This window comes from Alosa sapidissima, chromosome 16 (assembly GCF_018492685.1).
Source record: "Alosa sapidissima isolate fAloSap1 chromosome 16, fAloSap1.pri, whole genome shotgun sequence".
Lineage (NCBI taxonomy): Eukaryota > Metazoa > Chordata > Actinopteri > Clupeiformes > Clupeidae > Alosa > Alosa sapidissima.
This window is the reverse complement of record NC_055972.1, coordinates 17,233,550-17,243,625: the sequence shown is the minus strand read 5'-3', so window position 1 is coordinate 17,243,625 and position 10,076 is coordinate 17,233,550. Positions and strand designations below refer to the sequence as shown.

General features: G+C 43.2%; 2 protein-coding genes across 2 annotated transcripts in view; both read left to right on the top strand.

Annotated features, from left to right (window-relative positions):
* The first annotated feature begins 1,254 nt into the window (after positions 1-1,254).
* Positions 1,255-2,791, top strand: prr18 (proline rich 18). Its single transcript, XM_042065854.1, has one exon. The coding sequence runs from the start codon at positions 1,424-1,426 to the stop codon at positions 2,213-2,215; it is 792 nt and encodes a 263-aa protein (XP_041921788.1). The 5' UTR covers positions 1,255-1,423; the 3' UTR covers positions 2,216-2,791.
* A 1,118-nt stretch (positions 2,792-3,909) lies between these two features.
* si:ch211-130h14.4 overlaps positions 3,910-10,076 on the top strand; it is a 12,855-nt gene continuing 6,688 nt past the window's right edge. The window contains exons 1-4 of the mRNA XM_042066209.1: positions 3,910-3,996; positions 4,235-4,341; positions 7,796-7,939; positions 8,625-8,780. Of these exons, the coding sequence (XP_041922143.1) occupies positions 3,981-3,996; positions 4,235-4,341; positions 7,796-7,939; positions 8,625-8,780 (423 nt within the window). The 5' untranslated portion in view covers positions 3,910-3,980. The remainder of the gene's footprint in view (positions 3,997-4,234; positions 4,342-7,795; positions 7,940-8,624; positions 8,781-10,076) is intronic.

The window sequence follows — 10,076 nt, the reverse complement described above, 5'->3', positions numbered from 1 at the left end:
ATGCTATACTTTTTACAATATTTGTATGTAATGTTGGTGTATCTTCTGTGATTTGACAAATTCTTGTGATATAAAATTATTCCACATCAAATCAAATCAGATAAAGTCTTGTGTAGATGTAAGCCCCTAATGAGAGGCCTGTTGGTAGAATGTATTACATAAACACAATTTGATTATAATGTTATTTGAATTATGTCATTTCAATGGGCTTGTTTGACTAATTCTATTTGTGTGTTAAGTGACTGCAAAGACCAATGATTGAGCCAGGCTCTGCTTCACATGAACAAAAGCTTCCACGTGGCATCTTTCAGATATCAAGTTCCCAGAATGGATTACATTACAAAATTCTGAAGATCAATACTTCCATGATCTAGCTAATATTTGTACATACTTTATATTTGCATTGGTCCTCCTCATAGTAATAAATGCCTTTCCTAACTAGGACTATTGGCTCTCCATAGACTACAATTATAGATTAGGTATTACTGACGCATGAATGTTCAGTCTGCCTAATCTTTAATCTGAGATTGATGGGAGGGCTAGCTTCTGGCAATTACAATGAGCATTTTGCTAAGCTGTTTTCAAAGTGCTGGAAAAAGCCTATTGATTTGTGCTTAATTTCATTGAGGCTAATACACTGCTGGCTGTGGGCAGGCCACTGAGGAGCGGTCGCTGTGAAATTACAGATGCCTGTGAAAGCGCACCACAAATCAATAATGGTGTAGGGCCGTTTGTATGTCTAACGTTCGTCCCTCCCTCTCTGGGCTACTTCAAGGTCACAGTTTTAGTGTATAAACTGAAGGTTCAGGGACAGTCTAGTCTCAACCTGTCCCATCAGTGACATCAAACAAAACCACAACTGACAGGAAAGGAAATTCATTACAAGTGATGTTTTGTTCTCTTGAGGGATGCTATCATTATGGCTATGTATGGGCCTGTTAGCTCTTTCTTTGGATGTATAATTGCACTACACTATTTCAGCATCATTCTGCCAACCAGTTCCTTGGTATCATCACTTAAAAGAGTAAAATATTGAAAATAACTAAAACAAATTATTTTCTATAAAAGATGGGTGGGTAACTATCATTCATAGACCACCTCATGGGGGGTTCTTAGGTTGTTTTCATTCCACACGTAGTCGTAGCTGTTGACTTCAATAACGTGCTTCATACCGACACACATTGTAGCCACGCCCTCCAAACAGAACAAAACAGCGACGACAGCGCGCTCAGCTCATTCAGCACTGGAGCTACAGACTGCCTACAATGACAGAAGGAGCCGACCAAAGTCTCTGTCCGTTCAGATGATGTCAGGGAATATATTTCGTCGTTGCTCAGTTTAATGCGTTGGAGCCTTTTCACATCTGTTTTTCCAAAGGCATCTGCATTTCCACTGTGTTTCTTTGACTTTAACCACTCTGAAAATGCCTTTTCCACCCATAAGCCTCCATCCACGGATTTCCTCTCCTGGGAAGGAGCTCTTCAGGAAAAAGAAGTCAAACCTTGTGCCTACTCAACATTTGTTAGGAAGTAAAACGAAGGATGAAAAAGACTCTGATCGAGAGAAACTGTCCACGTCGTGGCCATCGAGCAACCTGAGGCAACTTAGCAGAAAGCCGCAGCAACAGTTGAGTAAGGCGTCCGCTCCCAGGTCGGCTGCTAACGGAGAAACCGAGAGTAAGCACTCCGGTCTCGCTGTGCCCAAATCAATGGGCAACTCCTGCGACAGCGTCCCACGGTCTAGTTCCGGGGAGTCTGGGGCGCAGAGGAGTCAAAAGTATGCCTCTCGAAGTTCGCTCGGCAAGGAGGAAGGGGACGAGGAGATTCGTTTCTCTCTGAGTCTAACGCCAGAGGCGATCCTGGTCATTCAGAAGCGCAATTTGGAGAAACAGATGATGGCCAAGCAACAGAAATGCTGTGCGTCAGGAGACTTCAGACACAGGCGGGTTTTCCCTTCCAAGAGGACGCAAGGCGGCTCCAAAAGCACAGTGCCGGTAGCCAAGCTAGAGACTCCAGGAGATGACATCAGGACAATTGTCAAGATATCCCTCCTGAACGACCAGTACAAATATGACGATGTCGAGTATGAGGAAGAGGATGGAGATGTGGATGAAACAGTCATGAGGAAATGTAAAGAATGGCTCAAAGGTGTAGAGAGTGCTGCTGCTTTTGGGAAAATAGACAGACTGTCATCCCTCCCCCATTTGAAAAGCTGACAAATGACTATTAATTTGAACTCTGACCCGAACTGGAGACACTTTTAGTTTAGATTTGATTATGGTTCATAAGACATGAACGAAGAACGTCACCCACTTAGTTGCCACAGCCACAGTGAACTGAGAGATGTTGAGTGGTGTTTTGATTGAGCTTGTTTGTCACTTAAGACTGTCACACGACTGTTAAAATCCTCTTGCACACTGCTGTCTTTATCATTTTGGCTTCTTTGTGAAAATGTATATTATTATAACATGTGATGTGGGTGAGAATGAAGAATTTCTAAATGACAGCAGCTATCTTGATCTTCTTGCCTAGAGACTCTTCCTTTGTGCCAGAGAACAATAGCCTCCTGAACGGTGTCTATGCGCCTTAGCGTATAGGGGACAAATTATCTTTTGTAAACAATATTATTTATCGCTTTACCGAGTTGATGACACGGGAAAGCTATTGTTACCCAGTGTTCATAACAAAGCCGTGTTTGTACAGTATTTATTATGCAATCTCACTAGGGTCAGGGGACCCCAAATGTATTGCTTTTTTCTGTCACTTTTTTATAATAAAACTTGTTAAAACTATCTTTGTTTCAAAGTATTGATGCTTTACTTATAACAGGCCTCTCTCATACAATTGCACAGCATGATATTATCTTGGTGCTTTAGTTATCTGTTGTAAACAGGCTATGACAGGAAGAAATAGCCATTCTGCATAAAGTGTCAAAAGTCTTGCGAAGGATGGCACCGACCGAAACATCACTGCCATCACCACTTAGTCTATTTGGATTCTTTGTTGCAACTAAGCCTCTTATGTTCAGTACTAAATGAGATTGGGGACTCGTCAGCGTGCTTGGACACCGGACAACATCTTAAATGGAAGAGCAACGCTAAACACTTCATCGCAATGGGAAATAAAGGGACAGGGAACGTCGCCATGAATTCCGAAATAAATCACAATTTCTTTATGAAGAGCTCGAGTTTAATTCAACACGAAGTCGTGATTACTCAATAAGAACACGCATGCATAGCGTAGTGGCTCTTGGATAGAAGATCCTATAGATTTGTAGATCCCTGAAAGTCTAGTCTTCATCATTTATGCTGTTCAGTTTGCATACAATACATGCAAGCAGCTTTAACCCAACAAGTGAACGTGTAGTCTACAGTGCGTCCTCATGTCTATGGCAACGCTACGCTTGCGCAGGCGCGAACTTGGTCTACTGTTAAACAAGTCTTCAGTATTACAATTAACAATCAAGTGGAACACCTATAGCCTGTTTTTTTGTTTTTTTTTGGCCAACATTTACTATAAGAACTGCAGCACTCAGTCAGTATTTAGGACTAATTTTGGAACGGTTATCAATTGTTGAGACATTTAAGGGGGCATGGGCTGAAACTAACTCTTGTGCATTATCCAATTTACTATTACGTAGGTCTTCCATAGGCTCCTGAGTGTTTAGCAAGGAGCAAAACAAGTGGCGAACTTTAAGAAGACCTATTAGACCTATGTCGCTTATCATTTGCAATACTTTTTTTTATTTCTCTTAATCACCACATGCAAGCTGGCAAGTGACAACAGAGAATTGGAAACTGTATCCCTGGCGGTTGCCATAGTTATATTGAACCAACAATGGCGCATTGTGGGTGATCCCACCCATGTTTTAGGCTTTTAGCACAGACCCAGCACGCATTCCTCTATCACAGTGGAAATCTGTAGAACTGTAGGAAAAACTATCTGTTTTTGTACCCCCCCCCCCTCTCTCTGTGTGCATGGATGTGGGGTGTGAGAGGTGAGTGTTTTATCTAAATATTTTAATGGTGAATGTTGTTTAATATAATTGGCTAGTAACAGGGATAAGATGTGTGTCACCTATGTGATCACACTTATAAGTACTATAAATACTGTAAACTCTCTCTCTCTGTCTTTCTGTCTCTCTCTCTTTTTCTCTTTTTTGCTCTCTCTCTAATGCATGTTTGATTGCTCATTTCAACATTACTTCCACCATATTTCCATGTTAACTTTTACAGGATTCTGTCCCTCCCATGCCATGGCATATAAGTCTCACAGAGTTCACCAACAATGCACTCTGCCTTCCATACTGGATACATATCTGTCTCCTGATCTTAAAAACAAGGTAAACACTTCAAAACACGAGTGTGCAATGTGTAGATATGTTCCAGGTAACCAACCATGACAACATTACCATCTCAAAATAATAATTTCATGAAAAGAAAAACAAGTGACACTTAGTTGTTGTTTGACAGTTCCTTGCAATTGTTCATTGTGTGGTATAGATTCTCTGAGTCTGTCGCACCCTCGTCCTCATGCATGTCCGCATAAGTTAGTCAACAGAAGGGTCTTTGCACAAGGACAGACCACTCTGTGATACTCTGTGATGTCACATGTTCTAACACAGCTTCTTTCTTACCCCCCCTCTCTTTATCTCTCCCTTTCACTCTCTCTTCTCTCTCTCTCAGCACCTGTGTGCATGTCCGTGTGTGGAGTGCAGTTGTGTAACTGTTAGCCTTTGTGTTGCCTCAATGGCCATATTGTTTGCAGGCCACTGTCCTCACCACCAAGCAAGCTACTCTTCTGTCTGGTGTCATTCATGTCTGTTGTCTGAGTGGGGTCTGTACTGTTCACACCGTCTTTGTCCAGAGTCCTTACATCATTCCTTATCTGTTTGTTTGTCCCAAGACATCAGCCTCAAGAAGTGTGTGTGTGTGTGCAAGTCAGAGTGTGTGTGAGAGAGAAAAAGAGGGAAAATTAAGCAACTTTAGAAACAGAAGACAGTCTCCTTGGTTACAAACTGCAACATACCTTTTTTTAGTCTGCCTTGTTCTCTCGTCGCTTTCTTTTTCTGGTGGCATTCTTTCTTCTCTATGTATGCTTTCAGAATGTTCATTTACCACACACTGAGTGTTCCATTCTTTGTAAGTTTGTACCCCCTACCCCCTCTCTCCCTCCCTATACCCCTTGCAGCTCCTCTGGGGGTCTGGGCTACCCACAAAGCAAAGTCTGCCTTGGGAAGGTGTAGACTACTGATATTTAGCTGAGGTGTAAACTGAAGGCAGACACAGCTTGTTCCCTCTCATTGTTGGCTTGGGACTAGATGGCCGGATGGATGGATGGATCAACTCTGACAGACTGTGTCGCTCTGATTCATGGCAGTACAGTGTTAAAGCTGTGTGTGTGTGTGTGTGTGTGTGTGTGTGTGTGTGTGAGTGTGTGTGTGTGGTGTGTGTGTGTACGTGCAGATCCTTATATGCTTGATGACATCACTCAAGGCCGTCTTCGGTCACCGCGTCCACTGGGAGACGAGATTACTGCGCGTTTGCAGCACCGTACTCTATTCGCCTTTGCCCTCCTGGTCCCGTTGCTGTGGCAATGGCGCTGATAAATACTGCCACCTCTCCAGTGCCCCCTTTGTGAGGGTGACAAAGCACCCACTTCCTGTTTGGGCGCTCGTCCCATAAATGGCTGGGAATGTGGTCAAATGGAGGCTGCCAGCGGGTAGCCTGGCCTTTTCCCTCGGGCTGGACAGGCAGTCAGTCAGAGAGGGAGAGAGCGAGAGAGAGGTAGAGAGGGAGAGTTTGATAAAGTTTGGGGGTTGATGGGAAAGAGATTACATTTTCCTGCACCATCCTTCACTTCCTCCCTCCTCTTTACCTTTACGTGACCCTGTGATCTAATGGAGCAAGGCACACAGATGTGGGAATGGCTTTAAAAGCAGAGACCTTGTTGAAAACTGGGAGACCTTTTGCAAGACTTGTATACACCTACATGCACTGCACTCCAGTAACTTAAATGGGCACAGCAATTGCATAGATGGCACTGTTACTCTTGCACTTGAATTTTTGCATGTGTGACGCATGGTCAGACCCAAGCCCGGTCATGCCACTGTGAAGGTGCCCCAGCCACGCTCACAGCGTGCTGTCAGGTCATCTAATGCAGAGGGACACTAGGCCTAAATGTGCTGCGATGCAAAGCTCAGTAAGCCATGTGATCCTTTTACAGCAGCTGAGAAGCACGACACGCTAACCCATAGAGCTAAGTGGTGGGATGTTTTGGGCACTGATGCAGGTGGGGATGGTGCACGTACAAGCAAGGACTGTATACAGTAGTCAAGAAGCCATGAGTGCCAATCAGGTGTGGTCACAGAGGGAAAGATTTGAATGACAGACAGGTAAAGTGATATTGTATCTGACACACTGGTGCCATGTTTAGTTGTTCCAAGGGCTCAACACTCACCTGGCTGAAAGCACTCCATATTCACACCTGAGCTGTGTTTAAATATGCAGTACTGATGTAATTGGGGCTCTATTTGTGTTCTCCAGAGCCTTTAGTAAATCACTGTCACATACAAGACATAAATATTCACTCTCAGACACACACACACACACATCAGCCACACATACACACCCACATCTCAAAACCACTATTTGAAGAATTGGTAAAGACACCACCCTCGACCTAACTTAACAACATCAAAGACATTTTGTGCACTTCAGTGTTCTTGGAAGCGACATCAAATTTGCCACCAATGAGAACCCACAGAGGAGGGCTTCATTGAATTCAACATTCAAAGACCTGTGAAGAGTATTTGAAAAGAGGCAGTGGAACACGGCGTGTCCTTGTTTAAAGTTGCCAAGAGACCACCTCTATCCACAGAAGGAGCACAATCTCTAGAGCATTCAGTTTCTTGGTGTTTTAAGCCCTCAACGTTGTCTTCAAGGCTTGGGTTAAGGTTAGGGTTAGGATTAGGTGCCTTTAAATCAACGGTGGAAGGCGATGTGGAAGGCAGGCTTAAAACACCATCGAGCAATATGAGATGTCTTTGGATTTGGAATAGGGTTCAGCAAACTGGTCGTGCAGTACTTCATTCCAGTCACAACAGCATCTCTCCATTATTGAATTTGTAAGGAGGCATCAGTTATGCTGGGTCAGCCTCAGTACAAGTTAAAATCTGCTAAACACTCCTCTTCCAAACCTGTCATTATTGCCAATGGTGATGAACAAAATGATCTTCCTGTTTTGAATCAGATTGCTTGGTAGATGGTTATATCTGTGGTCACTGCTGCTTTCAAGGTATACGTTGTATTGTGTAACTCACTGAATGCCCAATTCTTTCAATTGTCCCGTGTTACATAAGGGAGAAAAAGGCTATCTAAGAGTGTTGCTGATGTTGGCTGTAATCTGTCATCAGTGCAGAAGCCATGCTGTTTGTGCCTTTATGAAATTGTTTTCCGAGAAATTGAGTGGGAATTAAATGAGGTGAGTCAGGGTGATCATTGTGTGTGTGTGTGTGTGTGTGGGGGGGGGGGGGGTGATGCCATTAGGCCTCCCTTCATAGCTAATCCCCTCATAACAGTTATGTAAGTGCTAATTAGTCTCAGCAGGAAATTGTCAGGACAGGACAGGTCTGTTGTCCCCCTCATAGTCCAATTCTCTATTATTCTTAGAGATTAAAGTGATTACGGACTCACAGGTTTGGGTGCCTGTATTAAATTGTGTTAAAAAGGCTACAAGAGAGAGGGGGGAAAGGTGCATCTTATTAATCCACAGTACTTTTCTCATCTTCCTGGCAGAGACACAATGAAGCAAAGCCATTCACTCAGAAGACTTTCAGCTCCATCAGCAAGAAGGAGGCCTCCACCTTTCAAATGCTCATTGGCCTGGACCCAGATCCTGATGAGCTAGTACAGATGAAACACAAAGCGCTTCAGGATCAGGTAGCACAGGCACAGGGCGCACTGGGAAACAACGCCCCATTCAGGTTCTGGGGGGTCATCCATCAAGACCCTGTTTCAATAGTGTTCCTACTGGCTCAGTGAAAAAAGGACTCACGTTTTTCCAGTCCAAACTATGGTGTCGCTGCAAGCAACACCGGGTCATTTGGTTGTGCTGGAATCACGTTGCTGCCATCAGATCATGTGGCCTGCACACCTGGCAGTGATGGATGTTTGTGGAGAATGGGTCAAAGCGGTCTGCAGCAACAACAACGGCTCACTGAAGAGGGACAGTCATTAATACACTGTGTTGGCTTTAACAATACACATAGTGACACACAAAACACAAAATATGGCCGTTTTGATCTTAGCATGAATAAAGATCCCAGCTAAGATTGAGCACTTCAAAACTTGATCTGTTTTTCCTGTGTCTGATGCTAGACAGTGACACACCAGTCTTTTGTGAAGCATTCAGACTGTCAGAAGCTTTTGGGGCCATTCTCATTAGATCTTTTAAAAATAGACTGAGAGTGGGGACTTCTTATTAAGCACGGTGCCATTGCAGTCATCCTTTGGATTATGTCTTTGTTGACAGTTTTATTTTTGTACATCCAATAAGTGATGACACCCTGCATTAAATCCTATGAAGTTCCTGTCCTAAATACAATTATTTTACTCTGTCTTTTAGCACCACCTAGAGGTGTACTGGGGTATGTACCGTCTGAGAGATGAACTGGCCCACCGCTACGCCACACTGCTGAGAGAGAAGGTGCAGCGGCAGAGACAGGAGATCAGACAGCGCGAGGAACACCTCATCCAAACTCAACGCAGCCGGATAAAAAAAGTAAAACCAGTCATACCTCTCAACTTTTTTCACATATCTCACTGTCAGGCCATCAGGAACTTTCTCCATAACAACACATCCATCATAGCCACAGCTTATGTATGCATAACAAATATACTTACAAATACTGGTTACAGCCCTGACAGTGAGATTTAGCCATGTCCATCATATCCTATGGCCAAAAATGAGCCAAACGGGAGATATATTATTGAACAAGATTGCATCACACAGTATTCTCCTCTATTACTGGTGTTGCATACAAGCATTTGCTCTGATTTACCAGTGGGAGGTGCCACCTGCCTGTGTTGGCTGAGCCCCTCTTGTTTTGTATCTTTAATCAGGTGTCCCATTAAAAGATATATTCTATTGACCATGCTGATCACTAGAATTGTGTCAGTTGCTTTTGTATACTAGATAAAAAGCACTCTTTGCTAAGTAGGCTTCTCAATGGTTGACACTGGTACATTATAAGGACATTTTTTTCTGCTTACTGCTATAGTCACTACTGTTTTATTTCCCTGACACGAGGACAGTGGGTGTCACTCTTCTTAAAGTGTCAAGATGGTTGTCCAAAGACCCCTCCTGGACTGGTAGACTTCACCCACAGGAACTCTGTAGGGAAGCAGAACAAAGGCCTGACGTTTAGTGAGGTGGGTGGATGCTGTTGGTCTTGGTGGCCTTACACATGAGAGAGACCTTGATCCCATGGTAATGAGGCCAGTTTGTCAATACAGTCAAGACCTGCCAGGTCTATCAAGCTTCAACCCAAATACACAACTGTGAGAATCAAAGCTTCCTCATACTGACGACACCAAGAGATCCCACCCTTCACTCTAGCCTCCCCACAGTGAACATCATGAATATTAATTAGGGTATTTCGTATTAGTTAACAACTTTTTTCTTTGATTTAGAATTTCAATCCTCAGGCAAATACCTGTACGGTAGTGTAAGAAACAACATGTAGCTTTTATTGTCCAAAAAGTACTTACAGATGTAAACAACTAAGGCATAACAAAATTACAGATCGCTAAGTATTCTTCTCTTGTGAATTCTGATTGTCAGGCTTTTTATTTGTTAGTTTTTCTCAGGCCCAGACCAGTGCATAAATGAATATACCCAAATGCCTGACACAAACAACCAGTATAGAATGCACAGAAGTAGCCTACATTCTCATTTTAGAATTAGAAACTATACATTGCATCTTTAGTGGAGGAATCCTTAAAACCTGAATATTTATTTTATCACGTCAAGCTATTCCTTCATTAAAACCCCCTTGGGATGGATTTAAATCCTTAC